General features: G+C 43.9%; 1 protein-coding gene across 4 annotated transcripts in view; it reads right to left on the bottom strand.

The window, feature by feature from the left end:
- EMB1441 (zinc knuckle (CCHC-type) family protein) overlaps window positions 1-23,659 on the bottom strand; it is a 171,253-nt gene that overhangs the window by 86,688 nt on the left and 60,906 nt on the right. For all 4 annotated transcript variants that reach the window (XM_087685885.1, XM_087685886.1, XM_087685883.1 and 1 more), the window contains exons 5-7: window positions 17,696-18,275; window positions 17,380-17,565; window positions 4,873-5,166 (exon numbers count right to left, since the gene is read on the bottom strand). In XM_087685885.1, the coding sequence (XP_087542011.1) occupies window positions 4,873-5,166; window positions 17,380-17,565; window positions 17,696-18,275 (1,060 nt within the window). The remainder of the gene's footprint in view (window positions 1-4,872; window positions 5,167-17,379; window positions 17,566-17,695; window positions 18,276-23,659) is intronic.

The following is a 23,659-nucleotide window of genomic DNA, read 5'->3' as shown; positions in this document are numbered from 1 at the left end:
TTTTTAAGGATCTCTAATTGAATCTTCTTGAAGTTTCTAGAACATAGTAGATTTCTTGTGTCACATAAGCAAGGTAAAAATTAGGGATGAATTATAGCCCAATGGCTATTCTTTTGGATTTTTTTTGGGTGTCAAGGATAATTTTTCAAGCTTAAAAGTCAAAAAATAGCCCTCGTATACAAGAATTTGAATACTTTGACTAGAGACGGATCAGTCACCAGCAACATGCTCATCAGAGGGAGGAGGAAGGCTGAGTTTTGGCTTGAGTGATCCATCCATCAAGGCTACTACCCTCTAGCCCACAACATCTTCCTACTCTTTGTGGAGGCAATGTCCTACTTCCTTTGCTTGAGAGTGAGCCGCTTGCAAGGTCTCATGCTCCCTCATAGGAGGCAAAGTTGGTGGACTCAAAGTATGCTAATGACACGGCTTTCTATGTCAAGGACGATGAAGTGATGCTAGAGAGAGTGAGATAGGCATTGGAGGTGTTTTGCATGGCTATACATGCAAAAATCAATAGGTAAAAGTCAATGAGTTTTCTTACGGACTTAGATATAGGGTTGTCTCTGTACATAGTACGGATTGATCCATACGATACAGTACGGTTCGTATTCCTACAATTTAGCATGAAAAAAGAGGCACTTTTTGGCCACTCTCCTTCAAGCTATAACTTTCCTTTTTTTCCTTCTCCTTTCTTTTTTTTTCTTCTTTCTTTCTTATTTTTCTCTCCCCCAAGCCTCTCTCTCTCACTCAACCTTCTCTCTCTCTCTAGCCTCTCCCTCTCTCTCAACCTTCTCTCTCTCAAGCCCACACTTCTCTTATTTGTATGATCATTCATGTATGAGTATCCACTCCCATCTATGTAGTTGTAAGTTGAAGGTAGCATTAGCACATGTTGTGCATGCAACATCAGGTTTTGCAATGTTACCCTCAAGTATTCATCTTATATACTCTAATAGAATTGCTATCTAGACTCGAAACATCTAGTCTATTATCCTTAGTCCAAAATGATCAAATTAATTGTTTTTCCGTATTAATATCGTACCGTACCTTATAAGGTACCATTTAGCGTCGTATTTTATTGTATTGTACCGTATCATACCTTTTGTACCTAACAACTATATCAAATTCCAACACCGAGTGAGGCATCCAGTTGGATTTCACATGGGTGCGCAAGGGGCATACTGTTCGATACCTTGGGTTCTAGGTGGCATAACTCCAAGCTAGCAGTTCATCTCAATACTTGACTCCATCAACAAAAGCTAACCTGCTTGGGTACGGTTTGCCTCTACCTAGTGGGCAAGGCCCTAGTGGTCAACCAAGTTCTCTTAGCTTGGTACATTGCTTCCTATTGCTGCTTGTCCGCGACATGTATGGTATGGCTACGCTACTTGGTGCGGAACTTCCTCTTAGCTAGTTTAGACAAATCCAGGGATTCTTGAGCCAAGGTGACTTGGGTGACTATCATCCAACATCACTCTGAGGGGGGGTTGGGGATCATTGATCCATAGTATCAAAGTTTGGCCCTACTAGGCAAGCTAGTGACAGGAGGGCTCATACCAAGTGGACAAACATCGAAAGTCCTGTAGACTTGGCTACGTGGGGAGTGGAGACCTCCTTGATTTGGATCTTAAACTTCACCACAGCACAAATCACACTACCGAGATCCTCTTCCTTTGCAACTTGTTATGGGTTTGGCAAGGCCTACATAAGGTCCTTATGCAGAGGCCCCCAATTTGTTAAGAGGAGATTGACCACCAGCCTATGGTCTAGAACCCTCAAACATGAGACCGTGATAGGATACAAATTGGAGAGCACCCTCACATCTAGTGGGCTTGCTAGAAAACTAGACATGTTCGCACTATTAGGGTGTGGTGAGCTATTTACGAGATGTTAGATAGAGAGGTTCTACAACATGTAGCAAGATGCCAATGGGGATTTGAGGCAAAGAGGAGAGATTGATGCAGTGATCCTCCCATTAGAAAGCTTGTGCAGCCTGGGGAGCTACTAAGTTCTAGTCAATGGGCGTCTGCTTGCAGGTGTGGCAAGCAAAGTGGGTGGTGCTCCCTATGATATTTTATTTAGAGTTCAGCCTAGTGGTCAATTAGTCATTGCCAAAGGTGAGTAGGATGAGGATTTGTTAGCCATCCCTTGGAGGAAGATCCTCATTATCGACGCGCAAGGGAAGTCTTGGAAGTTGGACCCGTACGTATTCTAGATTGAGTTTCGGGAGTGGCACCTCCGCATGTGGGAGAGTTGGCCTCTAGATGAGTTGGTGTAGGACCTTGAAGAGACGTCGTGGCCAGCCACAACAATTTGCCAAGAAGCAACAATGTTTCTTGGCCTACACAGCTAGGATCGACATACATGTTCTAATGCAAGAGGAGATGGATTAGGCCCCCTCACGTAGCACGCATTGGGTTGAACAAAGCATCACGAATGCATTCCGCCAAACTTTTTGGAAACATCGCTCGGAGACCTACAGGCCACGGAGGGTGTCTTACTTCATTTGCCTTCTCGCTTATGCAAGCTTGGCAACAAGGAGCTCGTTGGCCTAGATGTAGCACGATGGAGTCCACAAGCATTACCCACAACAGTAGTGCTTGGAAACTCCAAAGCATTTTTTGGTCATGCAAGGTAGGCCAGTTGGTGTGGAGACGAGTCTGCCACATCCTCTGTCCTGTGGCACCTAGCGTAGGGTGCATATCCTAGGGGGCCTTCTATTGGCAAGCACTTAGCTAGGGCCACCACTTACTATATAAGGTTGAGGTGTATGACATGATCCTCATCATCTAGGCAGGCTATTGCCTTCTTGTTGACCTAGATGCCTTGCCCATATGCCAAATATAGGAGCCCCCAGCATCATGCTTAAAAGTGTGGGAGATTATTGGGAGCCTCACAAGGTGGCACATCTAGAAGATTGCACATTGTTAGCTGATTTTTGGCAGCAAGTGCATTTGTATACGCCACCTTGACAGCGCTCTCGACAGCCATTCGTCCATTCCTTCCACAGCCAATGGGACCAAGTGGAGGGTACTTCACAGGTCCATCAAGAGCTCCAACACCCTTGTTTGCTCACCTAGGGTGGCCACGACCTGTTTCTAATAATGCACAACGGCAGCCCCAAGTAGCAATATACTCCTCCTCCATGGTTTCTTTCTCCCATACCCCCCCGTCCCCCCCCCCGGAGGCCACCTTGAGAGGCTTGGATATATGATTGTTTTGGGACATTGGGTCAGCTCCAGCTAGATTATTGAGCACATGTACTTCATCGTAAAGTTCTTCTAAGTAATATAATTAGCTACATTTCTTATCACCAAAGAAAATAAAAATCAATGGTGATCTCCTACGAGGGTACCAAGGAACACAAAAATCTAATTCTCCACACCTATATTTTGGTTTGAATGACCATAATCATGAAAAATCTACTTGAACTTTCTGCCATGAACTGCAACACCTTCATCGTATCCTCCACATTGATGAAGGCAGAGAAGAAAGCATAAATTTCTAGAATTCTAAGGGTTTCAAGATTGTTGCCTTTCAGATCAATTGGAAGAGTCTTTCTGAAAAGGCAGATGCAGCAAATACACTCAACTCACAATGCAGACTTAAAAAGACATCCAAGGCTTTTGTTGGAGAATGTATGGTTGGTTACATAATTGCCAAGGGTTTCTAAAACGGGAGGAATGAAATGGGTTTCATAGGTTTCATATGAGTTTCATAAAATGTTAGAAATGGGTTTCATTCGAGATATTAAAAGATATGAAAGTTTTATATTCACATATTGTATGACTCATGTGACGTAGAAAAAACAAACTGACATTATTCATTGTTCTATACAATGCAAATGAACATTCAACATTGCATGAATATTTGCATGCATCATGGTCCACTATCCATGGCCAACATCAACTTTAGCTCTGAAAGGAGCCATCAATATATGCAAATCATCACAACTCAAACCCAAACTCCAGCAATCAATGCCAATATCCATGTCAACGTGTTAAGTAAATCCCAAGACATTTATACTATGGTGTTTGCGAAAGTTTAAAATAGGTGTTTCATAAATTGATGAAACGCCTAGGTATGAATGAGTTTCCTAACCTTATGAAATGGGTGTCTTAGCAACTGTGGTTGGTTCATAGGTAAAGTTTCCCGGACAAGACTAGGGTCACTTCATCCGGTTCCACCATCATTTAATGCTTCAGTAAGTATTGGCAATTCCCATGCACTCTGTAATAGAGTAAATGAGCTTTGTCGATAAGGTCAGCAAGATGGCTTGTTTCATTGCAATAAAAACCTCCACGTATGACAAACCTTCTTATGGCACAGTTCTTGCAAGCTATACAGGCTTCCAAAGACATTAATCAGTAATAGAGATCCCCATACTACCCAGCTTAATTTGGAAAACACTGTTTTTTAAGGGCAAAACTCAGCTCTCTTTCCTTATATCATCCCCAGACAGATGGACAAACTGAAGGAACAAACCTAGATACATCATTTGCTAAATGTTTGGTTGTGAACAAAAGACAGAATAGGAAAGCATCTAGATCCTTAGTGAAATTTGCTTTAAATAATCTTTGTGCATACTTCTACAAGTTTAAAACTGAGATTGTTTATTATGTTGCAAACAATTTTTGTTGGAGACTTGAACACTGCCTTCTAAACAACTAAAGACCGTCCTTAACCCTTCAAATCTTGCATCAGCATTCATACTTCTCCGGTTAATTTAGGAAACAGTCAGAAATGCATTCATCATCTCTCAGCTTTGTTACTCATCAAAATTTGATCCTTACTATAAATTATTTTCTAGTATTATAAACACTTTGCACTACTACAAAATATACTTTGAAAAGAGCTAAAGTAGTGTACCTTCATTGCAGGTTGAGTCTTTTCTTCTTCGTCCATGTCATCTAGGTTGTTGCAAAGAAGAAGAGTAATCTGATCTTTTTCAAGCTGTAGACTGTGTATGATGCTAGCAACTGGATTACCAGCCTTCCGCTCCTCTTTAACCATCCGTGTTAAATCTTTCCAGCTCATGCCTGTAGCAAGAGCTGTACGGACAGCCAGAATAGCAGCATCAACATCCTCCAAGTTGTACTCAATTAGCTCCGCCATTGAAACAGAATGATCCACTTCCTTTTTTAAAGACTCCACCCGATTTTCCTACCCAGATATCAAGTCACATACAAGATAAGCAAGCAGCACAGTGAACCACTAAAAAACTTACATCGCTCACAGGATCTCACATCCAGCAATCTAAACAGGACTAGTCCATATAGAAAGCCAATCTAAGAGTCCTAATTAGATACTCCAACATCTGCTTCTAGATGTATCAACTTCTATTTACAATGCTTAATGCAGGGATGTCTTCAATCATTTGCATTGGTGTTCACTTGGTGATTTACTTAAACACATGTTTCATACATCTCACAGTATACAAGAATGCTTATTTCGCAGGAACATGTGACTTAGACTTTTCCAATTTAATATTGATTGCAGAATGCAGGCTTTCCGTAAATGATGATGGCATATCCACTAAGCAGTTCACAAGGAACAGTTTTACTCAGAGCTCTTTTGGTAGCCATATCTAGGGTTTCACACTTGCGTTTTGAGCTTCCATTTTTCATCTCTAGCTTAATATTTTGCTTTATCAACATTATGCCAAGCTATCACAATGCTGAAGAGTCATCAAATTGGTTAAACTTCAAGGAAGAAGATGAGTCATTACAAGCAGTACTTACTACATCTAAATGAAGACTATAAAGCTTATGGTGGCAACCAAGTTCACAAGACTCACTTATAATTCAAAAGTGAATTTTCCATTGTATGAGCCCAATGGTAGAGTTGATTTTACATGTGTTTTAAGTGTCTCGACCATGGGGACATCAACACCTTTTCAAGAGTGGATCTTCCCACTAGCCATCACAATATGATTTGTTTAAGCATTAATAGTATTGGATTCTGTTTCTTGCTAAGAGCCACTTTATGCATTTTTGCCAACATATTGATTGGCATATTCTAAATGTTTTGTTGGAGTCTCACTCATGATTCACATCCAATGGCGTCCACTTGGTACCGTCCCATTGTTAGCAGTCATGTTTGTCATGTTTCCCATCCCCCACCCTCTCCTCGGATTGTTCCCTCATACCCCCCGTCCCTTTCAGAGAGGGACGATCTTGGTGATGCGTCTGTGGATTCCCTAGCCCCTAGTGTTTTAGAGGGGGATTCCCAAGATCACGAGGAGGTTCTTCATCAGTAGTGTACATTGACAAACATTGACATTGGCACCTCTTCTTGTTGCCATCGGATCCACCTCTTTTTTGGCCTTCAGCCCCATCCAAGATCTGGGAGGGAGTGTCAACGACTATTTGTCACCCTCAGGTCCACATCTTTTTTGGCCTTCAGCCCCATCCAGGATGTGAGGAGTGTTAGCAGCCATGCTTGGTCCTTTCTTGCCTATGACTGAGTCAAATGGGGACATTAGGAGCTTTGGCATGTCTATTATGTGCTTTGACGGAGGAAGTAACTCACTCTAGAGCATGCATTCTTCTTCCAGTCGAGTTTTGTGTGCATTTCCAATCAGTTTCCAACCGTGCCAATGCCTGCCTGCCATGTCACTATTTGCTGGATTTTTTTGTGTAGTCAAACTACATTTATTGCCCCCAGGGTATTTTTCGGAAGGTCAGCCAGATTTAGAGGCCATTTTGCTGGTCGGCCAGTTTTCAGGGTTTTTTGCTATATATAGCTGCCCCCCACTAGTTGGCAGATCATCTTCCTCTGTTCTTTGGCAAGTGCTCTATCAGGTGGTTGTAGTCTTCTCCATCTCCGAAGAGGACAGCAGGTTGGATATTCTCCATCTCTGTCACCGTCACCATCGGTGCTGCTGTCATCATTTCAGCCTGATCCGGTGCCCTCACTGATGCCTCGAGTCATTCTGCTCAGTCAATGCCTCTCTCTCTCTCTCTCTCTCTCTCTCTCTCTCTCTCTCTCTCTCTGGTTACACCCACACTCCTATATGGGGCAGCTATTTGGGGTCCGAGTCTCTTTCGCACGAGGAGACAGCCTTTGGGAGACTAGGATGGACCAGAGAAGGAATACTATGGCGGATGGGAGCATATGGAAAGACCACTGGTCATGATGATCTCACGTAAAATACGAGCAAAGAGCTCGACCCCACATGAGATTATCAGAGCTGAGTTGGGAGCATCACCCATGGTGGCTGAGGCCTTGGTCCAGGTAGTGACTTTCATACATAGACTATGGGAGCTCCCCCAAGATAGATACGCACGGCTAGCCCTGGCCTCTTCTAGACAACTAGCAGCAGACGGTGACAGACATTGTTGGTATGCTCAGATGAGTACATGGATGAGTCTACATGGGCTGCAAATTGACAAACTACCCCCCTTTGACTATAGCCTGGATTGCCCTACACTTGACCTAAGCCGATCAGAGCTAAACCATGTGATCAAAGCAGACATATTGAAGTTAGATACGGAGAAGACCTGGATCCGACCCCCCTCCCCCCATGGCATGAGGATGGCACACTACCAGACCCACTTCCTTCAGGTATCTAAGGATGGTTTCATCACCCGACCCAATTACATGACCACACAGCTGCCTCATGGACTACGCACAGTTATTGGTCAAATCCGCACCTCATCCCACCACCTGAGGATTGAGATAGGCAGATGGGAGGGTATACAGACAGAAGAACGCATATGCCCACTATGCGACAAAGAGCCAGAGACAAAGGAACACAACATCTGCCGATGCACTATATATTATGACATACGCGGCAGATACCACTGTCTGTTTCGAGAGGGTTTTGGACCCCTAAGACGGATCATGCAGTTTGAGGATCAGAGATGCTTGGGATTCTTCCTCTTGGAGCTCCAGAGGCGCAAAGCAACAATTCTACGAAGTAGGAGGCCTCCACAGCTCGGCTCACATAGACAGAGAGCAATCATTGACTTTTTCACTGATACATGACAGAGTATGGCAGATACCACTACTACTGCCACACAGCCTACAGGAGTACATCATCATTGGACCTCATCTTCTGTAGGTGTCCCTTTGGATAGAGCAGTGGCACTTAGCCGGTCTAGGCGCCCACGTCCACCCGGACAAAGGCCTAGACATCCACACCACAGAAAAATTAAAGCCATCATTGAGCACCACAAGAGACAAATGCCGAGACGCCTCAGCCATGCAAAGATACACCTCCTTAGAGAACAGACATATCATTGATGGAGAGTTTTCCTTTCTCTACTCTCACTTTCAGATCATTGACATGTTTCCCTTTTATAGGACACTATTTCATTTTTTTCGGTCTTATAGGCATGTGTTTTTCATCTTTTTCTCGTTCCAAATGAGAAACACACCATCATTGTATGTATTGCTTCGGTCTCATAGGCCACATTGGCCTTTTAGAGACGTTAATATACTCTCACTCTTTCTCTCTCTCTTTTTTTTCGTAAAAGGTAATTGTATTAATTACGAAAAAAAGGTACAAGTTTACATGATTACAAGATACACGAGGGCCCTAGGCCAACATGTGTAAAATCCCAATACTAAGCCACGAAAAAGTTACACAAATCATGGCAAAGACCCAGAGGAAATTGCCATATGCCAGGGAAGCAAGTCCTCCCGAGGGAGCAAGTCCGAGTGCCGAATGAGATCTATCTGCCAATGCAAGAGACCTTTAAGCCGAGCTTGTGTCTCGATACATTAGAGGCCGAATCAAAAAGAAAGGCATTCCGCGTGGTCCAAATGTGCCAGCATCCCCAGTATCTGAAAAGGTGGAATAAGATCTTCATATGCAACTGTGACGGTGTGGGGTATTTTGGGCGTACAAAAACCCAATCGAAAGGAGTTAGTGAGGACCCCACCATCTCTCTCTCTCTCTCTCTCTCTCTCTCTCTCTCTCTCTCTCTCTCTCTCTCGTAATGGGTTGTTTATATTGACTACGAAAAAAGTTATAAGATAATAGGATTACAAACTTCAAGAGGGCTCTAGGCCATCATATATAAACCTGTTACAATGGATTCAACAAACAAAAAAGGACAAGCGTCCAAGAGGCACCCCAGGACTGAACAACACATAGGATCAAGAGTGTTATGAGATTTGGTCGTGTGGGTCTAGGCCTTCACTGCAATGTCTCTAGTACACCATCTTCAAGGAAGTATCCTAGCACTACAAAAGGATTGCGCCACCAAGGATCAGCCCGTGAGGAGGACGGTCCATCTGCACGGCAAGGAATAGAACATGGATACTTGCAATCACATAGAGTAATCACTCGACCATCAACATCAAAGGCCAGTCGAGCTGGTGGATCACAAACAGGTTGTTGTCATTGCAACTCATTGGGAGACTGTGGATCCTTAGGAGTAGTGGAAACTGAAGCAGTCTGCACAGCTTGGCGATGCAAATAAGTATCGAGAGGGTCTGATCGAAGAAGGATCAATAGGTACTGTAGGCACAGAAGTCTCCTTAGCTTTTCCTTCAGTGCAGCGAGCTTCCGTCCATCCATGTGTCCCCAAACTCGAGGGAGAAGCCGGTTGTGGTTTTGAGTGACTAGGCTCAATAATCGGTTGCTCAACAGGATTGGGGGCGGGGGGGAAGGTGGGGGGGTACATGTTTTGCTCTTTATCCGTAGGCTGATCCACCAAGGTAGTCTTTCCATCTGGACTCTCTACAAAAAATGGCCTAGCTAACCGCAGAAGAAACAATGTACAGTGAAAGTACCCCACTTGAGGCAAAACCAAAGAGACCGCATACCATTGCAATTAATGGCGAAACCAATTGGGCCTCTTTCTAGCTATATTCCAAAGCATACACATCCTATTTCTGTTGGCTTCCCTCAGACTAGGGGGCACCAACACATGACCGACAACAACAGCCATAGCATCCTTGAGGAGGGCCCAATAAACAACCAAACATCACTTCACTTCCACCCATACCAAGCATGCTTGCATGAGTAGGCATTGAAAATCTGCCATTGGATGCCAAGAAACAATATGCACCAATTGTTTATCAAAGAAGAGGGGCAGTTGATGGAGAAGAAAGTCCCAACCTGAGTGAGAACAAAGCACCACCTCATAGAAGCCACGGAGACCAACAGAAATCTCCTCCATACCATCAGTCTGAAGAAGAGACACCAACCACTGATAAGTCCTGGTGAGGATAGGAATCTGGCATGTAAAGAAGAGAATAATACCTCGTTCATGAACAGCATAGACAAGAGGGCAGGTGGAAACCCTAGCATACACACGCGACCACCATTCCTCCAAGCCTCTGTGTGCGTGTGTGCGTGCGTGCGTGCGTGTGTGTGTGTAATAGGTAATTGCATTAATTAGGAAAAAAGTACAAGATAACATGATTAGAAGGTGCAAGATGGCTCTAGGCCATCATGCATATCCTTGCTTTACAAAAGATCAACTAACTAAAAAAAGTACAAAAGTCACGGTAAGGAAGCAGCAAAGATTGCCATATGCCAAGGGACGAAGTCCTCCTTGGAAAGGAGATCCATGTGCTGAATAAGGTCAAGCTGCCAATGAAGAAGACCTTTCAACTTGGCGAGGTGAGATTGCACCCCAAATGCAAAATCAAAAATAAAAAGCATTTCGAGCTTTTTAAAAAATAAAAGAAGAAAAGAGAGAGGATTGAACCTCCTCTTCCCCCCCACCTTGTTAGCTTGATCTCTTCTCTCCCTCTTTTTGAAAAAAAATAATATCTTAGATACTTTAGAGTTTCTCATTGCTATCAATCCCAAAAACAGAGGAACACAAACAAGATCTTCAAATGTGGTTGCACTAGAGAAGGGTATTTGGGCCCAAGCAAAGAACCAATCAAAGAAGCGTAGCGTCATACCAACCATATCCCACAAAATAGCAAATAACACGAACTAGATCTTCCATGCCAAAGGACACAAAGACAGCAGTGGCAAGAAGTTTCCACAATGGACAGGCAGAAAAAACATGCACCATTCGAGATGTGGCATTTTGCAAGTACCGCTGCAAGAGGCATTTCACCAACTATGACACACCAAAGGAAGACTCAACTTTTGTACAGTGTCTTATTGAACCAACCCCAAACAGTATTAGCATTAGTGACCATCCAATGGCTTTACTTTTGTACGGTGTCTTATTGAACCAACCCCAAACAGTATTAGCGTTAGTGACCAGGTCCTCAATCATGAGATGGTATACTTGATTAGCTGAAGGCTTTTCTGACTCAAGTCGACTTGCAAGGTCCCAATCTTACAAGGGTCGATTAGGAAGGAGGGCAAGGAAGGGCTCTCTAGGCTGTAGTGATGTCAAAAGGTGGCTCCACAACTCCCTGTAACCTTGAGGGATGCAAAAAAGCCTCCTAGTGGTGCGGAAGGACGTCAACCACCAACAAGTCACCAGAGTGGGATCAAAAACCAAAGATAAGCCTAGTTATACCATGCGATTAAATTTAGGAGGAGCCTCTTACCCATCCCACAAAATCAGCTTGGACACTGCCAACAATTCCATCTAAAATGAGTTAGCGGCCAAAAAATCCTCCACAGGGTACCACTCGGCCTTTGTAGGACCAACACCTATGAGCAGGCAAGCTAGGCGAGCAGGAAGAAAGAGGACAAGGAAAAGGGGGCATCAACATTAAGACTCTAGCACCAAGAACCATGAATGATTGTGTTACCATGAACGGCACCACGATCTTCCAAAAAGAACCAAGTGACAAAAACACATGGGTCTTGATCAACGCACATGCCATGAAAGAGAGACCACTGAAGAGCAACCCTGTGAGCGTGCACATCCAAAATAGTCCCACCACGCATGCTTTTAGGGGTGCAAGCATGGCCCCAAGAGATCCATGAGATACCCGCATGTAAAGTGTCCTCTTTCCATAGCATAAAGCAAATGGACCCAATAAGAACCCTCAAGGTTGAGGAAGTCCAAGGCAAAAAGTGGCAAAAACTACATAAGCCTAGGAAGCATAATGGATTGTGCCACTTTAATGCGAACATGGAAAGGTCCGGCCTAGGATTTCCACTACACAAACTTAACCTCCAATTTTAGAGAAATCCATTGCAACAACTGCTTGGGCTGAACATCAACCTTGAGGGGGTAACCCAAGTGTTGCACGACATTCGCACGGGGGATCACCATCCCTTGCCATTGCAAAGACTGCAAATCCGGTTCAGTGCAACTGATGAGGGAGGATAAATTAGGTCTATAGCCTTCTATAACAATAATTTTATTTACAAAGAGGGAGAGCCTTGGACCTATAACAAAATATAAAAATCAAGCTTAGCACTAGCATGAAGGATACAAGGGTAGAACCTCAAGGGTTTCCCATGGCAAATATTGCTAAGAAAGGAGGCAACTTTGAGAAAATTAAAGGCAAAGAAGAGGGTTCCTTGTCAAAAGAAAAGCCCAAAGGAGAAGAGTCAATCCCCCAAATGAGCCAAGAAGAAAGTGGACCAATGCAAAGTGCTAATAAGGAGAATCAAGCTCTAAAGAGTAAGACTTCGCATGTCAAAGCAAATAATTACCATATTTTCTTGCGTCAGAGAGGCGTGCAAGGCTTTAAAAAATTTACCCGACTAACATGAAGCATCTTGCAAATTCTCGGTCAAGGTTTGCAACCTAGCTTGTTGATAAGACCTCAATTGGAATTGTTGGATGAGATTGGTTAGCCTTGTGGCTAGTAATAGTAGAAATGGATCATCTGGGGAATCAATTAGGAAGGACCAAACTAATGCCAACAATGCTTAAACAACGTTGTCTGCAATGGGAAGCATGATGAATACCATAATGCCCAGCAACCCTCTACATATTACAGAGCAGTGATTGAAAGGAGTCACTGCCCCCTGTGGAAAAATCAATGAGAAACCTGTCAAGCAACTATTCCATATAACCGTTAAAGACCCAAAGCTTCAGATAAGATGAATTAAAGAGTCTTCCCAAGAATTGCGCAAAAGGGGCAGTAGGGCGGGCAAGCATGTTGAATTGCATAGGGAAATGATCTGACAAAGTGTATTGTTGCTGCACTTGGATATCCAAAAACTTTGGCACGAAATCATCATTATGCATGGTATATGTATGGTCCAAGCAGGACCATGTGGCCGTGTATTGTACAAATTGAAAGGTAAAAACCCTACTTCAAAACAACCATCTCAAAATCATATCATGCACACTCTCATGTGAATCCATCACCAAGTGCTTGGAGGTGGATTGCCAATGATGAGTGCACATGTTGAAATCTCCCATCAATATTCCGAGTCTACCTAGAGACAAGAAACTTGCCAGCCAATCCCATAGACCTCATCGAGACGAAGAGTCATCTGGTGCATAGAGGCCTACCAACCATAGTACCTCCCCTTCGAATAGAACTTCAACAACCAGAAAATGGCCATGGATGTTGTTCCTGACAACAGTTGGTTGGAACTTGGCATTGACAACCATAAGCACACCTGAATAGTGCCAAGCTGAGCTCCCTACATAAAACAATGTTAGAATATTGAGAATGCATGCTATGGAGGATCACTGAAGAGCAAATAGACAATCATAATGAAGCGTAAGCATTGACAAAGAAGAACAACTAATATTATCCAAGCATAAGGCAAGTACAACTGATGAGAATAATTAACTGAATGAGTGTGGGGATGAGTGCCTTTTATAGGCTTACAGTAGGTGGTATTGGTAGGTGGAGAAAAAGTGGAAAGGGACCATGGTAATCACCAACTGTGGTTTTAATAAACTATGCATACATAACCTAGTCTAAGGCCTTATTTGCAGTGTGTTTCTTTGCCTTGTTTGTTCCATACAAAGAGGCTATGGTGGATGTGATTGCACATTTCTCAACACCCCTCCTCGATCACAACCAGAAAAGAGACTAAGTATACAGAGGTTGTCGTGAGTAGAACCTTGCTAAGTGTAGACATGGAAGAAAAAGGACAACCATACAAAGCTAGAGGCTGTTACAAGGCCTCACTAAGTGTATAGAGGCTGTAGTGTGCACAGGTCACATGAGGAGTATAGGAGCTTATGGTGGGAACATTAGGCAAGTCCACATGTTAAACTTTAAAAAATTCTATTAGAAAATGAGCTACAAAAATGGGACTAGTGAGCCCTATCCTTTTGTTCTTGGGGTTCTTCTTCTCCTTCTTCTTCAATGTTGTCTTCATCTTCTTTAGCTGTAGCAAGATATGCTCATTGAGACCTTTTCTTAGCATAGCAAAATTTCTCAATATGCCCAGTTTTCTTACAAAAGTCACGGACTACACTCTTCCCTTTCACATAGAGGAGTTGTTGGTCTCCTCTTGGGATGCTTGTTTCTCCCTTGTTCTTGATCTTCTTTTCCTCTTCCAGAAGAGAGGCTTTGATGTCTACAAGTTTCGGCTTTGGCATGTTGATTAATGTGGTAAACACATTATCAAACTCAGGTGGAAGACTTTTGAGAAGCACTCCAATGCAAATGTCTTCATCCATCTTCAAGTTGATTCCTACAAGTTGTGTCAACAAGCTTTCCATATAATTCAAATGAGTTGCAAGCGAGGTATTGCTTTGCATGTCAAGCCTAAAAAATTCAATCAGTAAACCATATTATGCAGATTTGGAATGAGCTCCAAATAGGGTTTCTAATCGATCCCATGTCGCGTAAGAGGTTTCACAATCATCGACACGATGAATGTGGTTGTCATTAAGTTCGAGCTTGATAATAGCTTGAGCCTTATCATCATTTTATGACTGAAAGTGCAGCTTCCCTTGGTTTCTTTTCTTGACCACTTGTGATTGACCACAAGCCTTTCTTCATTAGGATCAGTTTGATCCTAGTTTGCCATTTATGGTATCCGAATTGAGATGTCAGTGAGTCCTTGCCCATTTTGAGATTGCAAGATCAGCAACAAATTAGCTCCAAACCTTCAAGTCCTCCACTGAAGGTGGGTAGCTATGGAGGTAGGTGAGAGATCCATGGAAAAGTGGAGGGAGACAAAAATTCAAACTGGAATGACTCAATTAGTGGCCTGATGACTCACTAACTTAAAACCCGCTCTAATACCATGTTAGAATATTGAGAATGCATGCTATGGAGGATCATTGAAGAGCAAATAGACAATCATAATGAAGCATAAGCATTGACAAAGAAGAACAACCGATATTATCCAAGCATAATGCAAGTACAACTGATGAGAATAACTAACTGAATGAGTGTGGGGATGAGTGCCTTTTATAGGCTTACAGTAGGTAGTATTGGTAGGTGCAGAAAAAGTGGAAAGGGACCATGGTAATCACCAACCGTGGTTTTAATAAACTATGCATACATGACCTAGTCTAAGGCCTTATTTGCAGTATATTTCTTTGCCTTGTTTGTTCCATACAAAGAGGCTATGGTGGATGTGATTGCACATTTCTCAACAAACAACCCGAAGGTATGGCAATCCATGATTTTGCCAGCTTCACTATGATTTTGTGCTCAACAACACACAACACATCCCATAGATTGTCATGCAGGATATGCCACATATCATGCAACTTGTGTGAATAAATAAATGCCACCCACATTCTAAGTGGCAAGCCTCATATGTCATCACAAAAAAGGGTTTTAGTATCGATGTAAATTTTGCCTCGACTACAGTTTTGCAACCAAAATATCAAGGGTGCCCTCATCCAAAAAGTAAGCCAATACTACAAATGACCTCAAGTCCCTATGCTCCGCTTTGGAAGTGGAGGGACCATATCCTTGTTTAGGAGCAGCCCTTTAGTATCAACAATCCCAAGGGGTGATTGCTTTACCGCAAGAATCAAAAGGAAGACACACAAGTGGGTCCTGTTAACAATCGGCAAAGGATTTCGAGGCAAAGGATTTTTGAGGGCCCATTGAAATTGCAGCATTAGCAATTGATACAGGCAATGCCTTATCTTTTTGACACACATAGGTACACAAGGGGTCTTGGGAAGTGCTCCGCATAGTTGCTGCCACGTGTACATCAGGCTTTTTCCCTCTTCTAGCAGAGACATCAATCAAATCCTGATCAATTGAATCCAAAGGTTGTGCGGGTTGTTTCCCTTTATCCAAAGCACGGCGCACTGGGGCCTTGTTTGCTTGAGATCCATTGGCCATAGGTACATCATGGAATAGTGCAGCCGAACCGCCTTCCACAGCAACGGCCTTTTCTGAACCTTCGGCCATAAAATGCCCAAGTTGTCCACATGAAAAAAAATGGCCTTTGAAAATTCTCCACTTCAAGCAATAATGCAATGAAGGCATTCCAAGATAGTTCAAGTGCAGCTAGTTGGGCCTTTTGCACACAGTATCCCACAGCATGCACAAGCGGCTGTGATTGGCATCCCACCAGCTAGGGGGACCAACACCGTGCCAATCGCTCCCATGGCATCCTTAAGCAGTGGCCAGTAGACTACGGGACAAAATTTGACTTTAACCCATATTGGGCATTCATACTGTACCAGCCATTGGAAGTCCGCCAATGGCCTCCAACCCACCACATGCACAAAGCGTCCGTGAAAGAACAATGGGACTCTAGCTAGAGGATCATCCTAAGCACTTGTCGATCTGAGCAATATCTCATAGAAGTGTGGCGTGCCAACAAAAATTTCATCCACACAATTGCCTTGCAAAATGGAGTTTTAGCCATTGGCCAATCCAAGAGAGCACAAGTATCCTACTGATGAAAAAGAGAATGACTGCTCTTTCATAGAAGGCTGAAAAAAAGCACAAAACACTCTTGGTATCCACAGTAGCATCCAACACATCCTCTTTATCCTAGGCTGGAAAGTATTCGTAATTGTGGTGGACATGTCTAGTGGTCAAGGAAATAGGCTATCCGTCCATGCCTTGATAATGGAACTAGTTTAAAGGGGGGTATTGGAAATCATCCTAGTCCTAGCTAGTAGCAAATAGTAGAAAATAGTAGCATTAGCACATCCACATGTCCATCTGAGCATGCTGGACTATGGGAGCATGTTGGAAATATTGTCCTCCTCCCCATGTAATTATTGATGCCCAAAAGCAACAAAATAATTACACATTTTACACAAGAAAATGAGCATAGAAACCTCCTCTAAATTAGTGGAAAAGGGGAGCCTAATTAGTTAGAATTGGGTTGGTAGCTAGTGGTTTTGATTAGTGATGGTTTGCTTGGTAGTTGGCCTAGCTCCTTGTATTTGTCTATATAAGAGGCTTCAACCCATGAATAAGCAAGCCTTTTAGTTCTTTTATCTTTGTTCTCACTCTCTCTTCATTCTACATGTAAGATGTGTCCATTTTGGTTCATAGATTGAGTCCATGTAATTTCTAAAAATGTGTCATGATTAAGGCGACCTGTGATCTGTTCATTGACTTGTGTTGACATTCAAGAAAAGAACAGACCTGATCTTTTCGAATCTTTTCAAGCTTTTGAAACGCTGAGTACTCCTGTGTTTTACGTTGCTGTTCTGCTCGTTGGCCCTCAATTTTACTGAAAAATTCGTCCATGGCATCATTGAAGGTTGGCATCTTCACATGCTCTCCTTTGCTATATTGCTTCAGCAACAGAGGTGAAAATTCATCATAAATCTGCATACCAACAGTCACATGTAGAAAGCGTATCTCTCAGATCTTGACACATTGTAAGGGAGTGTCTAAATTTTCAAAAACTAGTCTCTTGAAGAATTTAACATACAGAGTCATTAGCATGTTCACAAACCTTTGACTGATTCTCAGGTAACAGAGGTTGCTGATTCCCACCCTCTTTTTTCTTCAGTAGAATAAAGCCCTCAGGGATTCGCTCACGTGAAACAACCTCCTCCAGCCAGTTCTCAAAATTATTTACTGCTGAATGAAGCTGCAGTATCTGCTCTTTAGTCATGTTTGAAATAAGCAGTCCATTATTGTCCTTTGAGAAAACCCTCAAATTGATAGGAAGCCCTGCATCTAAGACTATATGCTCACAAAGAGTAGGGCCATAGCCTAAATTTTCTCCAAGGATGTTCTTTAATGTTCCTTTGTCCCTTTCCAAGGTAGACTCATTTTTCTTTCCAGAAAGGTCCTGCTTCTGGTTTGTTTTCTCCTTCATCACTGACCGTTTTCTAGCTTGCTTAGAAACATCATCCACTAGCACTGTTTTTGGTGCCTGTTCCGAATCTTCTTGAGGCTTACAGTTTTCAGTGACACTTGTAGCAATTAAATATGCTTCTAGTTTCTCGAAAGAAGTCCTTTCCCATGTTCGACATAAACCAACAGGATACTCATGGTGAGCCATCATTGTTAACCCTTTCTCATCATCCCTGTCCAGCCACGAGTTAGCACAGGATTAAAACTTCCCAAAATCAAACAGGAGTTAAAAGAATGAACAGGTGACTATACGTGAACAAGAAAGCAGAACAACACATGAAGCCTGATGATGTGCTTTCTTCAACATTTGCATTAATAACTAGTACAACTGATTACAAAGTTCATAATCATCATTTATTGTCAGCTTACTGATCCCGAAAATCTCCCACATTAGAAGACTCTTTCAAGACCTACCAATGTAATATAGGGCCTAGAGGCTATCAATTTCTGGAATCAGTTACAGTTCTCAAAAGTTTATTTCCAAACATAAGACCCTGAGCAGATCTCTTTCATTGCTTTAAAAGTTTACTTCCAAACATAAGACCCCATGACCGAGGAGCGAACCCTTTTCGTGTCATGTTTCAGGGGGAGTGATTGTGAGAAAGTAATAAATCTCGGTCTTCTCTAGACATTGATCACGTATTTTCAGTCTTATATTTTCAAATGTCAAAATGCATCCTTTTTCCTATCTGTGTATCCAATCTGATACAGTATTGAACATACACAAAAATTTAAAGAATAAAATACATTGTTTCGTACCTTCATTTACAAAATAAATATAAATTATATTTAAAATCAGCCTATACACATATAAAATGTGCAACTTAAAGATAGATCATGAAGAGGCCTAGGCATTATGGAGAAGAATGAGGAGAAAGGAGGAGAGGGAGAGAAAGAGCGATTAGGGAAAGGTAGAGGGAGAAAGAGAGGAAAGGGGGAGAGAGAGAGAGAGAGAGAGAGAGAGATGGCGATGTCGCCGCCTGCGCGTGCCGTTTGGCCATCAGTCGTCTAACATGCGCCCGCAGTCACGCCTGCCCATCTTTGGCCGTCACGCCTGACCTGCCCGCCGTCACGCCTGCTCGTCTTCGGCCGTCGTCTGTTGTCGTCAGACCTGCGCCCGTCGTCACCAGACCTGCACCCGTCGCCCATCCTCGTCAGCCCTGCGCCCCTCGTCAAACCTGTCCCCGTCGTCTGTCATCGTCATCAAACCTACGCCCGTCGTCGGCCGTCGCCACTCGTCATCAGACCTGCCCGCTATCAGACACTGCCGTCGGACCAGCTCGCACTCAGACCCGCCCGCATGAGAGAGAGAGAGAGAGAGAGAGCGCCCTCTGCTTGGACGTTCCGTCGCCCTCTGCCTGGTGCGTGCATATGTTCTGTCGCCCTGGTCCTTCCTTCCTGCGCCTGGGGACCATCATGCTGGCCTATCGCCCTATTGATCATCCTCGTTTGGTGCACCATGGCGCCCAATGGCAGATTTTCAGCGCATGCTGCAACGTGAATGCCTTGTGTGGGTTGAAGTGGAAAATTGTCCGGCTGTCTATTGGCCAGTGTTGAAGGACGCCATGGCCGTTGTGGGCACTATTCTGGTCCCTCCAAGTCTAAGGGCCATGAATCGTAACCGGTTGTGTATGTTATGGGACACTACTAGGAAAAGGCCTGTGTGGTTACGTCTCAATTACTCTGGCATGCATCCTTTACACTTTAGTTTGAAATGGGGCAATTTTGCAGGACATTGCTTTTCCGGTGGAAAATTGGGGCATTTCATGGCCGAATGCCCAGAGCAACAACACACTTCAGATGCTGGGCAAGTTGCGCTGCCCATGGAAGATATGGTGTGTGATGCTTCGTCGTAGGATGCTATTCACCCACCTAAAGTTCTCGATAAAGGTAAACAACAGGTTTCGGGTTTGGATTCCCGTGGCACAGACTGGGTTGAAGTACGCGCAAAAAAAGGCACCAGCGTGGTTGCTGGCATGGAGAATATTGTGCCTCCTGCATCACAAGATTCCATGCGTACTTATATGCGCAGGAAAGAAATGTTGCCTTCAGAGCACTCTGCTCCTGCTATGGTTTCCTCTGCCCCCCGTCCTCAACCCACTAGGAGAGTGTATTCGAATCGTCCAAAGGGTCCACCTGCTAAGCTGGCTTTTGATACCAGAGGCAACGTCATTACCCCGTGGGATCGTCGTTATCCCTGTTCCATCCCCAAGCCAGCAGATATGCCGTCTACCTCCAAATCTAGTCCTCAGAACTCTTTTGCCGTGTTGGCTGATTTCTTGGATAAGGGAGTCCTAGACATTCTCGCAGAAAATGTCAAATCGAGGCAAGTTGTGTCTCGTACCTGATTTTCTTTTGAATACACATGAAAATAGCCACGTGAAATGTGCGAGGAATTTGTTCTCACTACAAGCAACATGCCATGTGGACTGTATTGCATGAGAATCAGTGGAATATCTTGTGTGCTGTTGAGCACAAGAGTCACGGTAAAGCCGGAAAAGTTGTGGATTGCCATGGCTTTCGTTTGTTCTATGCAGGGACACAGGCCATGCATTATTCTGGTGTGCTCATGATTGTACATGAAAAATATCAGCCTCTTCTTATTAAAAATGATGTAAATGGCCGCTTTGTGGTGATTGAAATTTTATTCGAAGGAGAGATCTTATGGTTACTTGGCCTCTATGCTCCGAATGATCCTTTATCTCGCTGCAAGCTTTGGCATACTTTGCAGACTTCCTTGTCACTTGGTAGACGGGGCTTCTTGATGGGGGATTTCAATATGTGTGTTGATTCTTCACAGTCCACATCGGAGCATTTGGTAATGGACGCGCCGGAAAGTCATATGTGGCATGAGTTGGCTCTTGCTGTTCTTAAGCAAGATCTCTGGTCCTGGTTGCACCCGTCTTCTACAGGGTTTACTTTCCATTCCGCTCAGTATGCAACAACATGGTTGCGGCTGGACCGCATATACATCATGCAGAATGATGATTTCCTTCCTGAGATGCTCGAAATGAAAGTGTTGTAGCAATATGCCTTGTCGGACCATTTCCCTCTGCAGCTTGAGCTTGCTCGCACAACCCATTGCACCTTTTAAGCAATTTCAGGAGAGACTCCCTTTGCGTTTTAACTCATCTTATTTGAAGCATGCAATCTTTCAGGGCTATATGCAGCAATTGATTGATAGATTCTTATTGGACTTCTCCTCTCAGGGCACTGCTTCGTTTGAACGATTGCTCTCTAATGTGCAGCGGGTTGCTCGGCAGTATGGGATCCATCATGCCTCTCTTTGTCGGCAGCGTCGGCAAGCAGCGGAGGACCTGCTGGCTTTGGTCCATTCTCTGCTCGTGGACACTCCAAATGATGCATTTCTACTAGCACTGGCAATGCGTGTGGCTGATCTTATTAAAGAGTTTCAGTTGAAATCGTATCAGCAGGCCAAATTGCAGCATTTAACGGAGACTTTGCAAGATAATGCGTGTCAGACTCATAAGTTCTTTCGAGCTCTCCATGCCTCTCCTACTCAAGAGAATATGACTAGACTCCTGGATGCAGAAGGCCACTTGGTCCTTGATCCGCAGACTATTGTGCATATGTGTAGAAATTATTTCCTCGACCTTCTTGGTTCCACTTCTCCACCTTCAGCCCAAACTACTCAGGCCCGTTCAGTTTTTTATGACCTAGTCCGCAATCAGGTTCCGCAGGACATGCAAGCTACTATGGAGTCAGATATTTGTGAGGCGGAGGTTATGGATGTTTTGTTACACTTACCCAAGGATAAAAGCCCTAGCTGAGATGGTCTCACCAATGAGTTCTTTGAGGTTTTTGCTACCCAACTGGCGAAACCATTGACGGCTTTGTTTCAGCAAGTGTGGGAAACGGGGATCATGCCTTCCTCATGGAAAGGACTTATTAAACTGCTTCCAAATGTTCCTTCGCCGTCTATGTTGAAACATTGGCGCCCAATTTCTTTGATGGGTTCTATGTATAAAATATTTTCCAAAGTAATGGCGAATCGGCTCCACAAGCATCTCCCTGCCATTGTGCATCCTCTTCAATATGGTTTCATTAAGGGCCAAAACATTCTGCACAATGTATTAAATGCGCAACTGGCGACTGATTATGCAAGGAATTCTAATCAAGAGGTCGTACTGATTCAATTGGACCTGGAAAAGGCTTTCGACTATCTGGACTGGTCTTTTGTTGCAAAGCTTATGTCTGCTATGGGCTTTGGTGCTCGGATGTCTCGTCTGATCTACATCATCAGTGCAGCGGCGTCTTCGCGAATCATGCTGAATGGAGGCGTTACCGAGCCATTTGTCCTTGCCCGCTCTGTCAGACACGGGTGCCCTTTGAGCCCTCTCTTCTTTGCCCTTGCGACTCATCCAGTTCTTTCAATGGTATCTCATATGGCAGCTTCTACTCAGTTGGCTGGATTGTCGCTTCCTTCTGGACAGCACTTCATTAGTCAATCCTTGGCTGATGACAGCTTTATGATTCTGCATGCGGACAAGGATAACCTTCGCAAAGCATTGGATGTTTGGGCTCTCTTTGGTCAGGCTTCCAGTCTTCGCATCAATGCGTTAAAATCAGCGATTCTCAGCTGCACGGAGTCGAATTTGCAGTCATTGAACTAGCAGGGTATGGTTGTGCCTCGTGGCTCCATTGTCAGATGTCTTCGGTACCCCTTGGGTGTTGATGTTCCCCCAAAGCAGCTTCTACAATGGATTTCTCAGAAACTGGCGGCTAAGTTTTTGTATTGGAAGTCTCAGGCCTGGCCCTTCCATGTTCGCCTCAAAGTAGCCCAGACAATTATGTTGCCAATGCTCACATATTTCTTGCCCTTGCTGCCCTGGACTACTACTACTCTGAATGCTCTGACTCAGTCTATTCGTTTCATGCTATGGAAGAAGGATTTCTTGCATGCACGCATTTCCTGGATTTATTGGTCGCATGCGTGCACCCCCAAACGCATGGGTGGAGGAGCTATTTTAGATGCCCAAACTCACATGCTAGCACTCCGTTGGTCTCTTTTCCGCGCCATGTGCTCGGTCATCATCCGTGGGTCGTTATAGCCCGTTATTTCCTTGAGGAGCATGGGCTTCGGCATGGTAATACCCAAATCCGAAGTTCTTGGTGGCATGTTCTTAATGCCGATTCTCGGTTCTCCAGTTCTTCTTCATCACTACTTGCACATTTGGTATGTTCCTGGAAACTGGTCCTCCGGAAGGCTCAGTGGCATCCGACGGAGGATCGCTTAGCTGCTAATTCTTTTCAATTGGAATTGCTGGCAGGCTCGCGGTTACTTTCATGGGAAGGTAAACAAGAGCTTCGATCACAATTCAACCGTATGGCATGTTTGGGCTTAACTTCAGTCGCGGATGCCACCCTTACTAGTCGCAATGTGTTAATATCGTTTCGTACAGCCAGGAGGATTTTCAAGATCCCTCGTGGATACAGGCATTTATGGGAACAACTTTTGATGGTGCTCCAGAGCAGACAACCCTTTCCTGCCCTTGCTTCGGATCGTCCCTGGCAGGATTGGGACTTTGAAGACCAG

This window comes from Lygodium microphyllum, chromosome 10 (genome assembly GCF_053477565.2).
Source record: "Lygodium microphyllum isolate KBCC chromosome 10, Lygodium_microphyllum_v1.1.10, whole genome shotgun sequence".
NCBI lineage: Eukaryota > Viridiplantae > Streptophyta > Polypodiopsida > Schizaeales > Lygodiaceae > Lygodium > Lygodium microphyllum.
This window is presented reverse-complemented; position numbering and strand designations above follow the sequence as displayed.